The 21,249-nt window shown below is 50.6% G+C and overlaps 1 protein-coding gene across 7 annotated transcripts in view; it reads right to left on the bottom strand.

Moving 5' to 3' along the window:
• Nucleotides 1-1,659: 1,659 nt before the first annotated feature.
• The window catches only part of bahcc1b (BAH domain and coiled-coil containing 1b), a 58,972-nt gene continuing 39,382 nt past the window's right edge, over nt 1,660-21,249 (bottom strand). For all 7 annotated transcript variants that reach the window (XM_052069603.1, XM_052069602.1, XM_052069601.1 and 4 more), the window contains 20 exons: nt 20,562-20,734; nt 19,887-20,244; nt 18,119-18,982; nt 15,421-15,590; nt 14,918-15,054; nt 14,595-14,699; nt 11,858-11,930; nt 11,235-11,379; nt 10,994-11,155; nt 9,726-9,890; nt 9,418-9,635; nt 7,666-7,849; nt 7,428-7,545; nt 7,249-7,324; nt 6,907-7,015; nt 6,702-6,815; nt 6,492-6,632; nt 4,673-6,018; nt 4,064-4,300; nt 1,660-3,456 (listed from right to left, as the gene is read on the bottom strand). In XM_052069603.1, coding sequence (XP_051925563.1) covers nt 3,256-3,456; nt 4,064-4,300; nt 4,673-6,018; nt 6,492-6,632; nt 6,702-6,815; nt 6,907-7,015; nt 7,249-7,324; nt 7,428-7,545; nt 7,666-7,849; nt 9,418-9,635; nt 9,726-9,890; nt 10,994-11,155; nt 11,235-11,379; nt 11,858-11,930; nt 14,595-14,699; nt 14,918-15,054; nt 15,421-15,590; nt 18,119-18,982; nt 19,887-20,244; nt 20,562-20,734 — 5,096 coding nt within the window. In that variant the 3' untranslated portion in view covers nt 1,660-3,255. The remainder of the gene's footprint in view (nt 3,457-4,063; nt 4,301-4,672; nt 6,019-6,491; nt 6,633-6,701; nt 6,816-6,906; nt 7,016-7,248; nt 7,325-7,427; nt 7,546-7,665; nt 7,850-9,417; nt 9,636-9,725; nt 9,891-10,993; nt 11,156-11,234; nt 11,380-11,857; nt 11,931-14,594; nt 14,700-14,917; nt 15,055-15,420; nt 15,591-18,118; nt 18,983-19,886; nt 20,245-20,561; nt 20,735-21,249) is intronic.

Below are 21,249 nucleotides of genomic sequence, written 5' to 3'. Positions count from 1 at the left end.
CTCATACCCTCGCCCCAACCCTCCCCCCAAACCTCTCAGCCTCCCATTGTGCCCCTATCTCCTGCGGCATTCTGGGTAAAGTAGTCTAACAATGTCAGGCGAGATAAGCTCAATGCAAACCTGCTGATAAGGAGTCAAAAGACTGCACTTAACGTCTGCGTGTTTTCAAGGTGTCAGTTGATTGCGGAGCCAATGAGGAGGCCCCGCGCTATGTGCGTGCGTGTGCGGTCACGTCGGCTGGCTGCGGTGTTCCGTATCGCTGTACTCACAAGCTAAACGGCAAAAACACGGCAAGACAAAAAAGCAAAGTAAACACGCAAGCACGGCATTGGCCAAAGGCGTGTGAATGCTGCGAGTGATTTTAAACGGTCGCTAAGGATCATTAGCAATCTTTCAGGGGAGGGGCGGTGGGGTTGCGTCACGACACACGCGGGCACACGGCAAGCTGACTGCAATTTGAGGTCAAAGGTAAATCGGCCATCCAGACAATGCCGCAGTAAGATGTGTCGCAAAGGCGTTCGTGTCACCAAACAAAAAAATTCTATACAAGTGTGACGTGCCAAATAAAATGCAAGTAAGTTGGCTCACCTTGTCCCAGAAAGTCCCGACCTTGCTGGGGATGACCTCGGCGCTCCTCCAAGTGCCCCTGCTTGAACACACACACACACACACACACACACACACACACACACACACACACACACACAAACGCACACCCAAAAAGCAACATCGAACAAACACACTGCAGTGCAGGAATCTTTCCCATTTACATGGAGTGTGCAAACAAATGTCTTTGGTGCAGAAGGTGATCGTCAGGCAAAAAGGTCAAAAAAAGTAAACATTTTGAATGATGCGGTGTTTTGGTACCTCAAATCTTTTTTTTTTTCAGTTTCCCAAAAAGATTTGGGAGATGCGAAGATTCTGCCTGACGGCAACAATAGGTAAAAATGTTGCGGCGTGAGTGACAACGATGCGCTCTAAAAAGCGGCTACGGTCCACATGCCGGCTCTCAAGTCTGGAAAAAAAAAGTATCGTGAAAAATTGTTGTCTCTTCACATGTCACACGCGCGCACTCGTAGCGGATAACGTGGGGGCTCTAAAGCGGCCCGGCCAGGAGACTATTTGAAGGTAAGTTCGCTGCAATTGGGTAACCGCTAATGAAGGCACTTAAGGTCTTTTTTTTTTTTTTTTTTAATTCTTGCAAAGGCCTGACCCACCTGGACGGGCTGCCGGCCAGACAAAGACTTTTGCAACCAGCCTTCCATCTATCAAGCACAGCTACAGTTTCAAATGGCTTGTTCCTGTCTCAAACGAAAGCCCCCCCCCCCCCCCCCCGGCCCCCCCATTCTTCTGCACTTTTATCCCATGGTCCATTTTCCCTCAGCTGACAAATGATCACCATTGATGAACACAAGGCGCTATTCACAAAGCTTGCGGGAAAAGGGACAGGGGGGACGGGGGTGGGGGGGGGGGGTAATAAGCAGCAAAATAAAACATTCTGGATGCTTTTTCTTTTCTCTCACTTTTCGTAACAATTTTTTTTTTTAATGAAACACAAAAAAAGGCAATAAAATTAAGATAAATATTCTCTTTTTGTACATCTGGAAATATGTAAGAAATACCTCCGTAAGAAGGAGAAGAAATCATATTTTTTTTCCCCCATCGTAACCATACAAAGCGGGTTCCAGTGGGGGGGGAAGGAAAAAAAAATGTTGCGTCCGTCCAAATGGGATGATCAGAAGTAAATCCAGTGTTTATAATATTATTTTTTTTTAAACAAAGTTTTCACATCTCAAAAAGTCAGTCAAAGGCCTACAAACAAAAAGGCATTTTGTGTTCTCCCCCCCCACCCCTTCCTGTACATCCTATACAAGAGTCATCACGGGTTTGCATCAACGTAAGACCACGGCGAACGTAAAAAAAAAAAAAACAGCGTGCCCACACGCAGACATTTTTGGCAAAGCAGGATTTATAAAAAAAAAAAAAAAGTGACAAGAAGCATCTTTTTTTTTTTTTTTTGGTCTCTCTCAAACGTTGTCCCATTGATTGGCGCTGATTGTCCTTCACAGTCATGTGATGCCATTTCTGGTTGTCATAGAGACCTCAAGTGCATCAGCTGGGCGGTGCGCAGACAATGTCGCGGCGACGTTTTATCCGAGGCTGTCATAGCAACACAGTCGAGAGGGAACTCTACCTCAAATACCTCGGGGGTGAGGGGGGGGTGATTGCAGGGCTCCCGGATTCAGATTTGATTGAACATTTTTATTATTATTAGTTTTTTTTTTTTTTAATTCACTCTCATATAATTATCTTGTAATGTGATGGAAGTGTAAGCTCACAGGTGCTTTGGTATATCTCTTTTCGACGCCCGACAAATATTTACATTTGACGCAGAAATAAAGGCCGATCAAGCGGATTCTTTCCGCATCAGTGAAAAGCAGAAACTTGGTTTCTTTTTCCAGTCAGGTTCCAACAAGAAATGCAAAAAAAAATGTTTTTTTTAATTCCAAGTTAGACATCGCTCCGTTCAATTTTTTTTTTCCGACTGACTTACCCACAGTGCATTCAAAGGAAACGTTTTAACATGGAAATAAAAAGCATTTCCTCTGCAATGTAAAAAAAAAAAATTATCTATGCATAGTATTTACATTATTATCCATCCACGCAAGGCTGCTTAAAGCCAAACACGCACACATTAAAAGAAAAAAAAGCAATCCGACGACCTGTACACGCGTCTTTGCACCTGAACACAAAGATGCCAGAGAGGTATTGATGTGTATGGCTTGACAAGAGGAAAACATTTGTGTTTTAAAGACGTGACATCATCTCGGCTCACAACCGATCAGCTCTTGCGCACAGTCCAAAATGACACCGGAGGGTTTTGGGTTTTTTTTTTTTTTTTGGTCCTGTTGGGGGGGGTCTCCCGGGTCAACCAAGAGAAAAGCAGTTTTTAGACCTTTCCAAGCGTGCCAAACCAGTGTGGCTTACAGTGACTTCCCTTCCTCTCCCCGAGTCTTTTCTTGGTTTCCCAAAACAGAAGCATATCCGACGAGTTGGCGAACTCCAAAGTGCTCACGTGTGTGCTCCCGGTTCTTTTGTTGCAAGATATTTAAGTACGACGGGCGGGTAAAACTGAGGCGGCATGGGCTTCCAAGAACTAACCAGAGTCCTTTAAGTGCCCGGTACTGGGATGTATCCCATTGCCCCACCCACCCAAGCGGCTCAATATCACTTGGGTCACTCTAGCGGCGGATGCTAGGACACGATAGCCATACCGTCGGCGCCAATCAGTTGCCCGGTGGTGGGCTCGTACGTGCCGGCCAGGTAGAAAAGATCGTTGGCCGACTTGTGCTCGCGGTTCATGTGATCGTATTCGGAGCGGCCGACAACCTGGCAGCGATGCGAGATGGTCTGAACGTCGTTCTCGTCCTCGTGGCTCGACTGGTACAAGGCGTTCTGGGAGAGAGTCGGTCAACAGTGTTATACGGGGCCTTGGGGAAAGTTCGGTAAACGGGCGATTCTCAAAAGGCGCTCCTTGGCGAAAATGCCACTTTGGGAAATCGGGAAATCATTTTTCGATTTTGTTCGCCGAGCTACGCCGGAGGCATTTGGTGAGGGGAAAGAACAACGCGCATCCGCTTGCAGCCATTCACAGAAGAGAACAAAGCCAAATTTCACACTCGGGACATTTGTGAATAAATTGAACAAATTGATTCAATTGAAACTCAAATTGAAAATTCTAGCTTAGAATTTCATGAGCAAATTCAACAGATGTACATTTCAAAAGTTCCGAGGAGATTAATTTGGTTCACTTGTCAAAAGTTATCGTTGTGCAATTTAGGTTAACCCTCAAATTTCACCCAAAAACAAAAACTGCCTCCAAGTTGTTTGGGGGTTTTGCCGCTTAGCCGTAAAACAGGTTGGGAAAAACCATCAAGTAGAAATTTTTCAAGAGCTGGACGTATGTTGTGCCAGCAAACGGGTGAAAAAGATTTTTTTCTTCACATTTTCATGGCTATTTCAGCTTAAAGAACAAAAAAAAAATGTTTTGAAGGGTCTCTACCTTGCCGTCACAGTGTCGCTTGCCCAGGCGAGTCTCCTCCGGGTGGTAGAACCACTTGACCCTGACCACCATGCTGGAGCTCCACGACTCCCACAAGCTCTCCACCCTGCCGACGTAAGGCAGCTGGGGCCGGCCGGGCGACAGGAACACGGCGCAATCGCCCACCCGCACCGTCTCCTTGCCGCGCACGATGGCCTTGTAGAACAGCTTGCGGGCTTTACCCTTCAGACCCCGCCTCTGGCGGCGGAACAAAATGAGCAATAAGAATCCTGGACGGGATATTAAAAGCTCCGATGCGGGGTCGCCGAATACGTCAACTCATTCAGTACCAGACAATTCTAGACCAAGTCTGAAAAGACGTTTAAAACCGTCTTTGGGAGTGAACGAGTTATGGTGCGCTTGCACCAAGTAGTCTTATTTTATTTTATGAATGTCATTCATTGCGGCTGCTCATATTTAATGCCAAAGAATACTTGAGCGGCATGTAGGGCGTTCTCAAACCTTTTGGCTCTAGGGATCTGTTCCTGGGAAGACTCCCGCCTCCCACCAAGAAAACTCCTCATCACCTTGATCACCGATCCAAAAACAAACGTAAGCTTCTCGTCTTACCTGTGTCGGACTACCGGACCATTTCCACAGCTGGCGTCCAGACAGCAGCGGAGCGATGCCGGCTTGAGGTTCCGGTGAGGACATCCTCTGCCTTTTAGCCGCCGCCGGGTCCTTGGAAGAAGGTTTAGGGCCGCTCGGACCTTGGTGGTGGCTATTAGGAACCCCTTCCTTTCTCTTCACTTGGGTCTTGGCTGAACTACCGTTATTGGCCACACTTGCTTTGGAAACGTACTCAGTCCTGTCCTCCGTCCCGTCCTTCGGATAGGGATGAGCCGCGACCGTGGCCAAAGGGTTGGGGTCGCTGACCTCCGACCTCAGGTTCTGTCCGTGTTTGCGTTTGTCCTGCTGGAGCAGCGCGCGGCGCAGGAGGACGGATGAAGACTCTTCATCGGACGAGTAGGAGGAATCGTTGTCCGAGGAGCAAAGGGACGAGGACGAGATGGAACCTGACGTCGAGGACGAGGAGGAGGAGGAGGAGAAGCAGACCGACAGACGGGAGAGAAAGCGGCCGCCGCGATGCGACAACGCCGCCGCCGCATCTTTGCCGCCGTCTTCGTCGTCCTCATCGAGCTCGGAGTAAGAACTCGGGCCGTCGCTGTGGTAGTCCAAACTGTAATCTCCGGTTTGGCCTCCGTGGCCGGTCGCCGGCGGATCTTTCTGAAGCGGGGCGTCACCTTTTAGAAGAGGGTCCGGCCGGACTCCGGGGTGCTCTCGATCAAGTCCTCCGTTCTTTCCGTCCTTCGCCGGCAAGGCGGGGTGAACATAGCGCAGCGGGGCGCCCGCCGGGGATACCGTTCGACCTCCTTTGCTTCCATTTCCGATTCGAAGTAGGGCCTTGCCGTTCTTCGTTTTCGGCGACGTCACCCCTTCGTGATCCAGCTTCACCAGGAAGCGTTTCCTGTCTCGCTCGCCGATTGGCTTCCTGGTCCCCGGCGCCGCGGCGACCACCGAGGGGCGAGCGGAGACGTCCCGGGGCCCGCAGGAAGATCCCGGGTTTGCGTGTCGCCCAGATCCCGAGCTGGCGCCGCCACCGAAGGCCGAGTAGCCGTTGGCGATGCTACTAAAAGAGTCGACGGCAAAAGGGGAGCCAAAGATGCCTCTGAGGGGGGTCGCGGGTGTGAGCGAGTGGGAGGCGGGGCGATGAAACAACCCCGCGTCTCGCTCTCGGTATCTCTTCTGGGTTTTGCGCGAAGTCCCGTTGAAGAGGAAGAAGTCGACCGGGGGTCTCTTCTTGGGCGCGGACCAGCTGGCCAGGGAAGTATTACCTTTGGTTCCAGAGTCCGACTCGGACGTCGCCGCGCCGCCGGCAGTCTTGGCGACCGAGTGGATTTTCTTGGGCCTGCCGACTGCGAGAGGACACGACGGCGGAGAGGAGTCGGAATCAATACGACGTGACGGTTGTTGGGAAGGGCCTGAGATTAATAGCGCAAGTACGAACTCGGGAGAAATGTAATAGCATTATCTGTACCCAGCCAGGTAGCTTTCGACATATCCGCTAGCCGTCTCCACCTGAAGCATTAGCGTGATGAGTGACGCGCATGTTTCATCCTAACGCAAAAAAACGCCGCCGACACCTCATCCAGTCACAATCAATGCGGTTCTACAGCGCAGAAAAGGAATTTGGTTCATAGATCACAATTGACAGCGGGCTCCTCTCCGACTCCAGGTTGACGGGCTAGTAATGTGACCCCCCGACCCCCGAGGCCCGTCTGTGCGGAATGTACAAAGTCGGAAAAGACGCAAGCTGGCCGTCGGTTCTTAAATATGAGGAATGTGCTCTAGTTTTTGGAGGGAATGGGACGACGTACGATTCCCTCACCTGGTCTCTTCTCTTGGATTTTCCTGACTTGTTCCTCATTGGCTGGTTTCTCGGCGGCGGGCGTGTCTTTCTTCTCCTGCGTCGAGCTGCGTCGGTATCGGCGTCCGGGTGTGACCAGAAGCGCCGGTGATGGTTCCGCACCTGACAAGCAAGCTTTGCTAAATGCTAGTTGATTCCCACCCCGCCCCCCCTGTACGTTTTCCCACTTACAGCAGATTTGGTATCCAGGCGGCAGAAGTCTAATGTTAGCCAGCGTAATCCGTCCTCTGTCGCCGTCGTCAAACTCCACCATCACGCTTCCCTCCTTCTCTTCACCTGCGCCCCCTGCAGTCCAGCACATGAGGATTGAGCCCGTTTTTTTTTCCTCCCCCCCCATGGGTGTTCCTGGGGATTTGTGTCACGCACGCACACGCACCTCGGTGGACATAACCGGGGTAAAGACAACGCGAGCGCTCGCTCCAGTAGGCGCACACTCGCGTCCCGGCCATTAGGATGGAATCGGTCTGGGGTCGCACATCCAGAACCTTGAGCCAAATACATAAAATTAAGAAATAACAGTCACATTTAGCCAAAACGTCAGCGTCCACAGACAGCACAGCGGTGCCATGAATCTATTTGAGCCGTGCCTCCCTCAAAAAAAAAAATAACCACAACTAAAATGTTATTTCAGTGACAAAAAATAGCACTCTTTAAAAAACAGAGCGAGACATGTTTTTTTTTATTTTTTTTTTTATGAGATCGCAGGGCTGAAACTTACAGCTTCTTGTAGGATTTGCTCCAGTGAATAGATCCGGGGGCGATTCCCGCGCTCTCCTTCTATGACAACACTAAATCTAGAGGACACAAAAAAAAAATAAATACAAATAGAACGAATGTACATGGAAGTCGGAAGCTTTTTGAATGTATCGGACAGCAGAACGAGTCAGCCGAACGTACATATCGGGCAGGTCCAGAGTCTGGACAAGGGCGGCGTAGAGCAACTCGTCCTCCTTGGATATCAAAATCTTCAGGCCGTCAACGAGCATCTCTTTACTGAGCACACAGTTGGGCAGAGCTGATGAGGAGAAAATGGGCGGAAATGAGATCAAAATGTCTACCGGTCATTCAATGCCTATGTGAGGTTACGAAAAAGAAAAAAAAACTCTCCATGTGTCAATTGTGAGGGGGGCCTTACCGGGTATTTTGCAAGGCATTTTGGGAGGAAGGTGAACCGTCATCTGCGGGCTCTCCTCGTCCGCATCTTCCTCCTCCTCCTCATCCTCCTCCTCTTCCTCAGAGAAGCTGCTCTCCTCATCCAGGTGAAAGCCATCGTCGGCCGTGAAGCTCTGCAGGAGTCGGCTGACCCCGTGACCCGGGACCTGCTGTCGGGAACGAGATTGGACGTCGGCGAGCGGAAAGTCGCATTTATGTCGCGTCGACGCATTATACGCAGAGGACAATTCATTAGGTACAAGGACAATAGACTATTATTCTATCCTCGCTGAGCATGCGCTTTAGCTAATACAAAAATTAAGTGCGACTTTAATGCTAACACAGGATACAAAAACACCAACAAGTAGCATGGCTGGCACTGTGTAAATAGTAGCAATCTGAATTTGAGGCGGGGGGGGGGGGGGGGGGGGGGTGCTTACACTCAAACCCAAAGTCTCATTTATTTCTCTCACCTTCCGTAACCCAAACTAGCCGTGCCCAGACAGGTTTAGGCCAGTCCCGATCGTAAGACAACCGTGATGAGTGATGATGAAAAGTCACCTTGTCCAACAGGTTTCTGCCTGCATTTAGTCTTTCCACACCGTGCTTAATGTACAGGAGGTGGCTATTGTGTTCCAATTTTTTCTGGGGCGGGGGGGGGGGGGGGTCGGTGACACGACAGGCGTTTTGTCACCGGAGGCAATGGGTGATCAATTCTCTCACTCTCAGCGCTGATGCGTGTGTGTGTGTGAAGGTGTGTTTACGCAAGGCATGCTTAAAAGATGAGCTATGATGCGTTTTTTTTTTTGGGGGGGGGGGTTGTTTTTTTTGACGTGCTGTCATGGTGACTCAAGCCTTAAAAGAAGTGGAGGAGTTAATGGTGGATTGCACAGGAAGCAGTCAGGGTGTGTCCGATTTTTTTTCAGCACTCTGCTGGCCTTTTATTTCCTCTCCCTGCATTTCTTATCCTCTGCCCTCGTTTTTAACACGGTGACATGAAGTCATTCAATGCAAAGGACATTTTTTCATGTATTTTTTTTTTAAGTCACATGGTAAAGAAGAGTCTGAAAATGGCTGACATTGAATAAATCTGTCTCCTTTTCACGAGCCGAATGGAAACCGTATGCAATTTTGAATTCTCTCTCATGCATTTACTGCACACCAAAAATAAAAGTTGCTGTTGGCGAGTCGAAACGGACATCAAAAAATTTCCTCCCATCCTCAACATGTCATCAAAAAAAAAAAAATAGAGCACACCTGCCAAAAGTAGCGGCGCATATTTTTCCTTTGGCGGTTACAATTGACAGCAGTCGTATAGTGACGACCTTCTTTCAAGGGCGGGGGCAAACTTTGCTGCTCTCGAATTGTAAAGCAAGCCCGACTGTGCATAATTGAAAATGAAAGGCATGTAAAATAGTTTCATCATGAAAAGAATTTTGTTAAAGCTAAATAGAAGTTGTTTTTTATGATATTTTTTAAAAAAAACTACATATAATTGAATGAACCAATTTCATGAAATGATGCTGCATCAATCCATCGTATGCATGTTAAATATTTGAATAGCAAATACTTCTTATTGTATTTTATATCTATATTTTTTTTTGCCCGCTGCTCCACATGGTTCTGTCCACTGTCAAATTGGAACACTAAACACACGAAAGACGGATTTATTTTCCCGGCATATGGGTCCCGCTTTTCCAAAATGCTCCGGTAAGAAAGAAGAGGATCGCCTCACCTTCGCCAGGTGACTGTGCACCCTCGTCGCTTCCTTGATCTTCCTGTTCTCTTCCAGCAGAGCTCCACGGCCCCCCCGCCCATCCCCAAAAGCGCAGCCCGCCAAAGACGCCGCCCAGTCGGGAAGAGAAGCTCTTTTCGAAGCGCGCCGTTCACTTTTGCCGTCGTCCAGGCAGCGCTTCCTGCGGGCCTCCGTTTGCTCCGGGATGGCCAGAGTTCCTTGAGTACGTTGACAACGGGGGGGGGGGGGTCACGCAAATTTCGTCCACAAAATGCGATTTTACGATTAAATGTGCAGGAAGAGCTCACCTGGAGGTCCCGCTTTCCTCGTATCACGTTTCCGGTTCGAGTGGAGCCTCGACGGGGGGGCCGAAAACGAGCCGGTGCAGTTTGGAGGCGCCTCTTTGGAGGACGCGCTCACAGTGACGCCGTCGGCCGCCTCATCGCTGCTGCAGCTGCAGTCGTCCTCGTCCTCTGCGGAAGGCATCAAGAGGATCACTTGCGTCGGCTTTCAATGATCCGAATGCAAACAGCGCTAACGGCGCCCGGGGACTCGCTCGACGGAAAATATTGACAAGCGGACTTTCGATATTCCTTTGGCGTTTGCACAAAACGGAGCCGATGGAAGAAAAATGGCGTCATTCGGAATTTTATTATTTTTTTTCCAGAATTTGTCACACGGCTCAAGTCAAGTCAAAGCGCTCCCGGGACGGTCGGCCCGTAATGGTTGTTGGGTCCTCGGCCAATTTGGACGCGCTCGCACGTTGTCGTCTGCCGACCTTGATTTACACGCGGGGCGTGCTCGCGTCTGAGAGTTATTGGCAGCTGCGCCACTCGACTCATCCCCGGCGCGCTTGTCACTCACGGCGCCGTCATTGCCGCTTTGCCTCAGCTGCACGCACACACACACACACGCTCGGCCGCTATATGTCAGTGTCATCAAAAGGTCACAAGGTCAACCGCTTTCTTCCGTGACGTCTTGCACCCTGCACAGTCTAAAGTGAGAACAACAAAAAAAAATGTTCCCAAGTTGCACTGAGAGGAATTTGTCCCCCTTTCGTTCAGGGAATCCTCTTTAAGCCGCGGGGGGGTGAGGAGGAGCGCCGGGGACATGGGTGCCACATTCTGAACAGCACCGGAGAGAGAGCGATCGTGTTGCCGGACGGTGGATGGGGAGGGAGGGGGGGGGGGGCGACGAATCCGAGGAGGGTTACAAGAGGGAGCGGCGTCGCATGCCTGCGGCGAGTCGTTAACGCTTTTAATGCCGTGACACAAGAGCCGACAAGTGAGAAGAGGCCACTAATGACGAGAGAACAAATACCCGCGTTGGTTGGCACATCGACACGCACACCCGAGCCCAAATTCCACAACGGCTGGCCGGCTGGCTCCATCTTTGCCGTCATCCCAATCGTCTCTTAACGCAATCTAGCGTCCCGTTTAAAGTTTCATTTTTTTAGTCGCATTTTATTACCCGTCTTTTGACCCCTTGACCCGTGACCCGTCTTTTATTAACACAACAATCGCCATCTTCATTAAAAACTGAATATAATCAAGGAATCAACTTTCGACCCGCTCACCGCGTCCCGAGCTCTCGCTGTCACTCCTTTCCCCGACTTCCTGCCTGTCAGAGGCCCGGTTCGAGGCGGCTGTTTGCTTTGGGTCGGGGCTCATCAAGGCCTTGGGTTTGCGCCCCCTTTTTCTCTTCACGCCGTGAGCGGCCTCCCGTTCCTGTTGAGAGTCTTGACAAGGCAGCGGCAAGTTAGCTCCTATTGGGAGAAAATCACCATTCGGGCGCACGGTCCCCCCTCCGCTCCCCACCTGCTCCTCCGTGTCCACAGTGACTCTTTGGCCCCGAGGATGCGGCGCGCTGGGCGTCGGCCTTCTGCTTCATCTGGCCCACCCGTCTGACCAGCCCGGAAGTCGGGGCGCTGGGTCGACCTCTGTGCTTGCAGCCCGCTTTCAACTGCGCAAGCGACACGGCGGCTTCTTATTGAGCAGCATTAGAACACTTTGGGGGGGGGAGGGGGCTGGGGGGGTTGATGTTCAATTTTTATTTGAGTTGGACTTTTCTTTCACTCCCCTTAGTTGGAATGATTATTTCTTTCCGAAAATGCTTCATTTTGGCTGCATTCGCTTTAGTATTAGTTTTAGTTTTAGTTTTTTAAGGCCCAGATTTCAGTTCATTTGTTTGGCACTTTGTTATTATTCGACTACACATCCTTCTCGTCACATTCATTTTTTTTTTCCGTTTGTAACGTCGATAAACGGCTCCCGGGGGCCCGTTTGCATCATACTATGAACATATATCACTTTTTTTTTTTTTTGGTCATCCTGCATTAACAGACAATTTCTGAGGTAATTGCCACGTTGAGTTGACGAATCTCCGTCCGCTAATCGAAACGTCGCCGCGGAAAGTGGACGGGCGTGTCGGCGGGACTGACCTGCGCGGCGCTCGGGCTGCTGAAGTCATGCTTCTTCCGCACTCTTTCTTCATCCTGTAAATTAACAGCGGCCCTGGAGAAACACATCAGAGGGAATATATCGAGAAAAGGTGTCATTAGAAGAGTGAACCAAAAAAAAAAAAATAGATACGTGGCACACATTTGCGTCTGCACGCCCGTCATTCCCGTTCATTCGTTACGTTATGCGCTCTTCATTTCCCCCCCTCGATCGACCCTGTCTCATAACTTGGATGAGGGAAAATATTCGACTGAATCACCACATTAAAAGGTTGATGATGATGATGATGATGATGATGGTGATGCGTGTGTGTGAGGAGGATGGTTTGGGAGAGGCGGGACCGCGCGAAATGAAGCAGTCTCCAGGGAGTCTGTCCGTTGACCGGAGCTTCAGGGCTCGATCAATAAACACTAACATCTATTGAACACTACACCGCGGTGCCTCCGCCCCCCCCCCCCCCAGCCCACCGCACCCGCCGTGTCCTCCCTTCATTGTGCGCTCGCGCTTTCACCCACGCGCACGCGCTGTTAGCAGCTGCTGTCTGAGGCATGGGAATCTTATATTCCCACAGAGGGAAGCGTTGGCCCTCGGCATCGAGTGAGGCCCGGTTATGAGGAATTTTAATGCCGCGGCACACAAGTGTTTGGAAAGCAGTTTGTGCGCAAAGCTTGACCTCGGCCTCTTTGCAACAACTTTGGGCGTGAGGCGCTACGCTGACACGCGGGGGGGGGGGGGATGTAAAGGGGCTACGCCAACTTTCCCCTCCGGCACCTTTCTGACGCACAACGCAAAGGGGTTCTCAAACTTTTCGGGCTACGGGGTCGTCCCGAGAGGGGGAAGGATGTTGCCCAATTGAACGTAACTGCCGTGGCGCTGATTCATTACAGGCAAAATATTCATGATCAGCTTCATAAATTCAATATTTATCTATTGTTCCGAGCTGATGTGCTTCCAGTAACAACATGGATGCTAACAAAGAGGAGCTTGATAACCAAATCACGATCAGTGTTGCCAACTTATCCATAAATTGTCATTGAGACAACAAAAAATAAAATAAAATAAAAAAACGAAACAGAGATGTAGTCAATCGTGTTGAATATTGCCAAAAGGCAAGGCGTCCATTTATACATTGCAAAAGCAGCGATTGAATGACAAAGTTTTTGACCTGAGGTATGTGCAAATACGAGTACATGCTAATTCGCAAGAAAACTAACATACGGACGAAAAATAAATAAGTATTTTCACGGCACGGCTAAATTTGGGGGGATGACATTGCTAAATCCTTCGCGTTCTGGTCAAAACATTTCCCCAAATCAAACGCTCGTTGAGCGACGCAGTCGAACAGGCGAGCCCGTTGTCGAGTATCCGTTTTGCCCGCGCGTTGCCTCCGTCGTTACATCGCAAATGTACACTCCCGACACAGCCGACAAGAGAAAACGCATCAACAAATCGCTTGTTCATAACAAAAGAAACACTGTTCAGGCACGTAAGAGCCAGCGTAGTAATTAAACAAACTCGGCTTGAGCGTGTGTGTCAGTGTGTGTGTGTGTGTGTGTGTGTGTGGTTAAGAATCGCATTGGCATGTGTGAGTAAAGCCTTTCCCATTAAGGCGTCTAATAATGCTAACCGTGACAAACCTTGAGTTTCTCTAATCATTTTATCTAGGCCAGGAGGGCGGGGGGGCGGGGGGGGGCGGCACAAGCCAGCGAAGGTGGGGCGGCATGAGAAAACATATTTATCATTAGGGTGGGTGGAATACCGAGGGGGTGTTTGTCGTGTCTGTGGGCGTGCGTACAAATGCGCGTTAGCGCGTTAGCGCGTGTGCCAAGTAACGCGCGGTGGTATGCCGCGGTGGGCGCGGTCGAGTCGTTTATCACCGTGATAACTGTACATCGGGACTTTGCCCCGGCTATATTAATGCGTGCTAATGGTTCACTGGGAAGCGGGGCATAATCGATGCGGGTGATAGATATGATTAAAAGTGATGAATGATGATTAATGAAGGGGCCTCGTCAGCTTCATCAGGACTCCTCATATTAAAAAAAAATTATAAATTTCAAAATCCTGCCGAGTGTATACACTCCCGCTCGATTTCGCTTAAGCCGGCGTAGCGCTAACAACCGCCGCAAAACGGCGTTAACATGCAAATGGCTAGCATTGATAATTATGGTCTTTGAACCATTACGGGAACGCATATCCGAGCGCAAAGAGCGGAGCAACGCACGAGGACAGAATATACAACAAAACTCACATATTCTTTATCTCCCGCAAAGAGTGACGAGTATTAGCGCAATAGAGCAGTACGTTTATTATTCAAAAACATTTTGTTGCTTTTCTTGCCGTTTTTTTTTTTTTAGGAGGCCGGAACGGATTAATGGCTTAATTTCTATTTATTTCCATGGGGAAAGGTGGTTTCAAATTGTGTTTTGCGTTACAAAAAATAATTTTAAGTCGTATCCGCATGCATCACTGCACATCCTTGCCACTAAATGGCGCTAGAGCAACAATCTGCAATATGGCCCGATTGTGCCCGAGTAGCTCCTTCCGGCGCCCAATCAAGCAAATCACCAGCTAAAGGTGCGTTGAAATCAATTCATTTGAAGGAGTATAACTTCTCGACAAATCAAGCGCGCCTTTCACTGAAAAACACAAACACAAATCACAGCACCGGCTCGCCAATCAGGCTGATTGTGCGGGCGCCCCGTCGCTGGACCTCACCTGAGTCTTTTGGAGGCGTCTGGAGCAGGCGCGCCGGGGGTGGACTTGCGCTTGCGGGGCCGTCCCGGCCCCCTGCGGGCAGGGCTGCGAGACGTCTCCTCTTTCCTGCGGGGACGAAAGGGGGCGGGGGGGGAAAGAGGAGAGATTAAACGAGGACAGCGGGACAACTACGCAGGGAACTTGTTCTGGCTGCGGGTCAAACTGTGTTCAGGTATGAGCAGGGGGAGGGCGTTGTGGATCAGGAAGATGCGGAATGACAGCTGCATTGTCGATGCGTGTGTGTGTGTGTGTGTGTGTGTGTGTGTGTGTGTGTGTGCACTGACTGGTGGTCGTGTTTTCTCTGAAGCTTGGCCAATTCTCTCTGTTTCTCTTTGTAGCGGCGCTGTAGCTCAGCCAGCTGGACACGCATGGCCAGCTCCTCCCCTCCCATCGTCTCCATGGAGCCCTTTACCGGACACACCTGACACACACACACACACACACACACAGAGAAGCGCACACACGTACACAAAGCAAGGCAATTTTAATGCCGAACACAGACTGAGCTCAAAAGACAGACGAGTAGGGCGAGTGGTAGGGTTGAACTTTTTCCAAAACTAACATAATTATTCTTTTCAACCTCGCCTTCCCGTGAACTTCTTTTTTTTTAACAAACGCAAGCAATAAAGAAATACGCTGAAAGTGAGAATTGTGATGCAGGCATGCTAAGCCCCAGCGCACCTTGCCGCACGCCGTCAACAATTCGTTTTATACAGCAATCCCAAGGCTGAGGATCTGAGATTCAGATCCCGAGCCCCAAAAACGTAATCGAGCGAAACCTCCTCACCGGCTCGTGGCGAGGCGCCCAGCTGCACTTCCTGCGCAAATTCAGCCGTTCCCGAATTTGACATTGTTGCTGGACTCCGCCGCGAGGAGCCCCTCCTCCCCCCATCTCCAAGGCCCGGGCGGCCGCCAGAGTCGCCAGACTGTGCAGGTCAAAGGTCAGCACCCGCTCACCTGCAGAGAGACGCATGACGGGCGCGCGTGATTCAGATCGGTACGTCGCTTCGGTGACAGGACGGCTGACAAAGTTCGACAACATGTTGCGCCCGGGCGAGCCGATTGATTTTGCTGTCGCCGCGCCTTGAGGAGCGACGATGTTTTATTATATTAGCTGTGTAGTTTATTTGATGTATATGGCTGTTCCCGCCTAATCACACACACAAACAACACGTGCAAGCGTCGGGGGGGCGGGCGGATGAGGGGGGGCTGCGTCGTCGTGCGCAATCACTACATCTGTCAATGTCATTAGCTCCGTCATTGTCCCAGCACCGGCGCATGAAACGGAATATTCATGAGACCGTCCCCCCCACGCGCAGACACGCCCATCAATGAAATACACACATACGTGCACATTCAGTAGTTTTGCTGAGCCGCGCAGAGGAGGGCGGCGGCCGTGCGGGGAGTGGGGGGGGGGCGGGGGTGAGGAGAAGCAATAAGAGGTAAAGTCTTTATTGAGCTATCTATTTATTCTCCCACATCTCCTCATTACGGACGTGGACAGAAGCCAATTTAGCCTTTGGAGGAGGCCAGTGTGCAGCGTCACGGCGTCTTCTACGAGGTAGATGGAGTCGAGTTGAAGCAAGCTACTCGTATGAAGCCAATATTTAGAAGGAAAAAAAACTGGGGAGGTGGGGGGGGTGGCATCAATGTCAACATGACTGCCCGTAGTCCGCAGACGAGGAAAATTGACACATGCATTGGGGGAGAACAAAAAAATTATGATAAAATACGATAAAATTTGACCAGCCAAAATTATTTTTTTTTTTAAACTGCTAAAAATTTAATGGGTGTTTCCATAGAAAAACGGAGTAAAAAAAATTGGACAAATTGATAGGGGCAAAAAAAAAACGGTGGAAAACATTATAGAGCACTTAATGAGGAACATTTTTAAATAAAAAGGAAATGTGAAGGAAGAGAAAACCTCCTCTGCTAATACAAAAGCTCTTGTATGTGCGCCCCCCCACCCCCCAAAAAAACAGTGCTAATTTATACAGAGGAGAAGGCATCTTGATTCCGTTGCTATCTGTAATTACGATCGGCACACCCGCGTCTGCGATATTCTTCCGCACCGAGGAGCAGTGTGAATGCATCTGCTCGGAATCGCTTTCATCTCCCAAGCGCAGTTGCGGTGACAAAAAAAAAAAAAAAAAAAATATTGCCATCGGCAGTATTAATAACATTCCACGCGGGGAAGCCAGAGCCATTTTTTTTCTAAAATAAAGGTGGTGTGATTTGGCACACGTTTTGCAAGCCGTGACAAGACTTATTGATTTCGCACCTATTACTGCACATGCATGCGAAAGATGCGTCGCGCATACTTGTAAACAATGCACGCAACGAAAGGGACATATGTTTTTTTTACACCTATTCGTTCCGTCAACGAGACGAAGGATTTACGGACAGGATTACAAAGGTTTAATGGTAATAATAATAAGAAATAAATAAAAACAAAGAGGTGGTGAGGAAAAAAAAAAATGAAGCGGAGAGGCGGGAAGCAGCCTAGTGGGGGAGACACGGAGTCTGATGGAAGAGAGCGGGGATTCAGCGGGGATTACTTAACAGCTTACACACACACACACACACACACACACACGCGTGCAACGCTAGCAAAAAAATAAAAAACACTTTCTCTCAGAGGGACAAGAGGAAAATGGGAGCGCTTACAGGAGAAGTGTTTAAAAGGAAAAGGGTCTAATTAGCAAAGCAAGACGCCAGAGCCTGGGGGACACGACGGTGTTTGCGTGCGTTGATGTGCTTTGTGCGAGTACATTTCCAGAGGTTAAGTCGGATAGCCACAAATTGTACTCAAGTAAAAGTACGCTTTACCTGAGGCTTACGACAAAAACGACTCAAGTCAGAGTCAAACGTCGCGAGCGATTGTGTGACTGACCGGCTCTGATGGGAATGCGTTTACATTGTTCCAGTTTCAATCGAAATAAATGAATACGTGACCGTTTTTGTCATTTTGCGCCGTCTAGTGCGCCTTTGGCCACTGGGAGGCAGCACAGCATCATGTAGATGAAAATGACGAAGAAACTACTACGACAAAAAAAAAAACACACGTTTTTTTTTAAGAGATGATAAAGAATATATGCCTGTGGGTATTGTTATATTATCTGTCTACAGAAAGCTACGGCATCCGTACAGTTTTTCATTGTTTGATGTTTACTTTGACGGTAAACTCCAACTGGGCCTGGCATTAAAAAGCTGCAATTTTTTTTTTTGTTCTGGATAAAAATTTCATTATTTGACTTGACTTGAAGTGAGTTGACTTTCACCACACAGCGCTAACGTTTAGCTGTCGCGAGTGGAATGGAGCCGACAGAGCAAATGTACCGTTTCTAAAATAGCAAAATGAAATCTACGCCGCATTCGACATCGTCTGACAAGTACCACTTTATCCTCCCAAATGCTTAAGTCAATGTCGCGTTGGTCGTCAACCGTTTCGATCCCGCGTGAAGTTAAAAAGGGACTTTTATCACCTTCATCTCGGTTCCCTTTGCTCTCCAGACTCCTGTGCTGAATCTCCAGCTCGGCCAGTTCTCCCAGGATCTCCATACCGCGGTGGACGAGAGGACTCGGAGCGTTGGCGGCGGGCGCGGGCGCGCGCGAGGCATCCCGGCTAGCGCACAAGGCGGCGGCGATGAGAAGCTCCAGGCTCCACGTGTAGGCGCCTTGCTGCCGGGCCGCCGAGCTCGCGGAAGGCGGCGCGGGCACGTCCGCGGATGGGGTAGGAGAGCGCGATTTTTCCAGCTCTTCCGGACTCCTTTCAATCTGCGTCTCTTCTTCACCGTCGACGACCAATTCTTCACGTCCGTTAGACTCTTCCGCTTCCTCTTTGCCATCCTCTGCAGGAATTCCCGGAACGGCGCGGTCCGTCGGTTCGCACTCCGTTTTTTTTCCCCCGAGCTCTTCTTTGCCGCAATCCTCCTTGAGCTCATCGTTTTTGGAGATCTCCGCTCGCTTCGGGGATGCGCTAACAGCAGGGCCAGTCGGATCCGGGACAGGAGATGGGCAAGGGCAAGGCGGCAGGCCAGAAGTGGTCTTTTCCTGCTCCGGAACAGAGCATCCACCCCCCCCTTGACTTTCCTCCCCCTTTTCTCGTGCGGGGCCACTGTGGGATTCCACCACTTTGCCGTCTCGCTCCTCCGCCTCCTCCTCTTCCTCCCTCCCGGTCTCATCTTTAGTGAGCGGCGAGATGCGGGGAAGAAGCCGGAAAGACTCGGAGTCAGGCTCCGCCGGCCGCGCTTCCTGCGAGTCTTGCTCAGCCAAGCGGGCTTCGGGCGGCGACGGCCCGGCCTTGAAACCCACCGACAGCGGAGGCAAAGCGTAAACGGGTGGCAAGTCTGGTGGAAAGAAGACAAAAAGACCAATGGAACTTTTCTCACCAAAAGGATACACAAGCTTTGCAACGATCGAACAATCTTTGGGGAGGGGGGGGGGGCTTTATATCCTTTTTTTTTTTAACGTATGGCTCCGGCAGGCAGGAAGAAGAATGCCATTAAAGTTGGCATAATACGCTGACAGCAGGGTGCAGATGGAACAGTGTGTGAATGTTACAGCATTCGATCCTCGGTGTGTGTGTGTGTGTGTGTGTGTGAGCAGGATATTGATGACACACTGCCATTTCCCCGTGATTGCACCAGCCCCCGTCACCCATGCACTCCTATTATTGATGGTATCCCCTCACCCCCCCCCCTGACAATGCAGCCAGATGAATGCGTATCCCTTCCGCCCGTACGTCTCAAGGACCCCTGAAGGGTAAAGGAGGGCAGGTCTCGCACACACGTACACACGCTGAAGGGGGGCGGGGGGGGGGGGGGCATATGCTATCCCCGACCTTAATTGCTGGCCTGAGCGCTGACCCTCTTTAGCTTGCATTAAAAAAAAAAAAAAAAAAGATCACCCGCATATCCACATGAGGGCTTGCGGATGACAATATGGTTACCCGTGACTTATTTCTTATCTGTCCCAATATAACGGGGGGGTTAAAAAAAAAAAAAAAAAGAAAGAAAAACCTTTCCACTGATTAATACCTGACATGTTTTTTTTCTTACTCCGTCCATTATCAAAGAGCGGGACAAAAATCGTGACGTGTTCCCCGACTTGAATAATTTAAAGCGGCAGTGCCTCTCGTAAGCCGAACTCGCGCCTTTGACTCCCTCCGGCGTGGGACGTCAAATTTACACGACATTTCACCCCGCGGAGACGTTCGGCATTTATCAAGTCATTATTCGCCGTCGCACTCACCGGGCTCCAGGGATTGTGGGTAGTCCTGAGGCGGCTGCCCCTCTCCTCTGTCGCCGGTCCTCTCCGGGCCTTTGGGTAAGAGCGACGGCGCGGGGCTGAGCGCCGGCGAGCGGGGGGCCGCCGCGGCCGGGCTGGGGGCGGGGGTCAGGGGATTGGGCGGGTGCGTTCGCCTGGAGGGCGAATGGTAGCACGGTGACCGACGACTACCGGGACACAGCCCCGGCGACGGGGCGGACGTCTTTGGCGGAGGAGGCGTGTGCGAGAAGGGTTTGGCCGCCGCATGAGACGACGACGACGACGAGGTTCTTGATATCGGAGGAGAGTCTTGGAACGGCGAGGCGCCCTCGTCGTGTTTCCGCTGTGAAGGGACGCCCGAGTCGTCATCCTGTGATCACGTCTTATATGACATCGCTCGCCGTGGCCGTCGGAGCTCAAATTTGAACGTAAACAAACAAGTATGGTTTCCTAGCGGCCATTTTGTTTGTCTGTGACCAAAAACACTCACCAAAAAATTACACTTAAAATCGGTCCCATTGAATTCTCTGTCATTACGAATAAATAATTTTTTTTAAAAAAGCTCACAAAAACCTGGGTGGGGGAACTGGAGCGTGCGGAGACTTTTTAGAACCACGATTATCCAATTGGGGGTCAAGTTAAAAACAACGCGCGCGGTACCTGTCCCAAGGAATGGCGTTGCAGATGCTCCATGGCCCGTTGCTGTTGCAGGGCGTAGAGCTCCTGTTGCCGGAGGAATGAGGAGCGCGAGTAGACGGGGTGATGCTGCAGGTGGGGAGGGGGCCCGCGGGCGCCGTAGACGGGAGGCCACAGACCCGATTGCTCCAAAACGTCTGCGAGAGACGCACAAGAAAGCAAGGCGGGGCCTTGAGTTGGACTTGAAAGCCCGACTTAAGTCGCTTTATGAAGAAGCGAGCGTGCCGTATGCGCGGGGAGCAGCATCAAAGACCGGTGTGTCACAAAAGTGCTCTTTGTAGACGGTGGGCTGCGGCCATCTCCCCCCCCACCCTTTCCCAGACATATTTTTTGGGGGGGGGGGGGGGGGATTGGGCGTTCCCCCACCCGGCCCCGCCCCGTTCCTCAGAACACGCACGCCCACTCGCACACAAATGCCTCCTTGGCCGCTTTGTCACCGGGAACCTTTGTTCTGTGAGATTAGCCTGAGTGGGCTAATGTTTCCCAGGGGAAGGGTTCAGTGGATGCACTTCCCTTCTCTGCAGGAACTCCCACGGAGCGGAGCGAGGGAGGCAAGGAGGGAGGGAGATAATTAAATTTCACAGCCTGTTTGCAAAGAAGCATACAGACACACTCGCGCGCACTTTGTACCTCTCCTCGAGCACACCCGAGA

Source organism: Hippocampus zosterae, chromosome 7, assembly GCF_025434085.1.
Source record: "Hippocampus zosterae strain Florida chromosome 7, ASM2543408v3, whole genome shotgun sequence".
NCBI classification, from domain to species: domain Eukaryota; kingdom Metazoa; phylum Chordata; class Actinopteri; order Syngnathiformes; family Syngnathidae; genus Hippocampus; species Hippocampus zosterae.
Note: the sequence above shows the minus strand (reverse complement) of the source record. Positions and strands in the feature narration are given on the sequence as shown.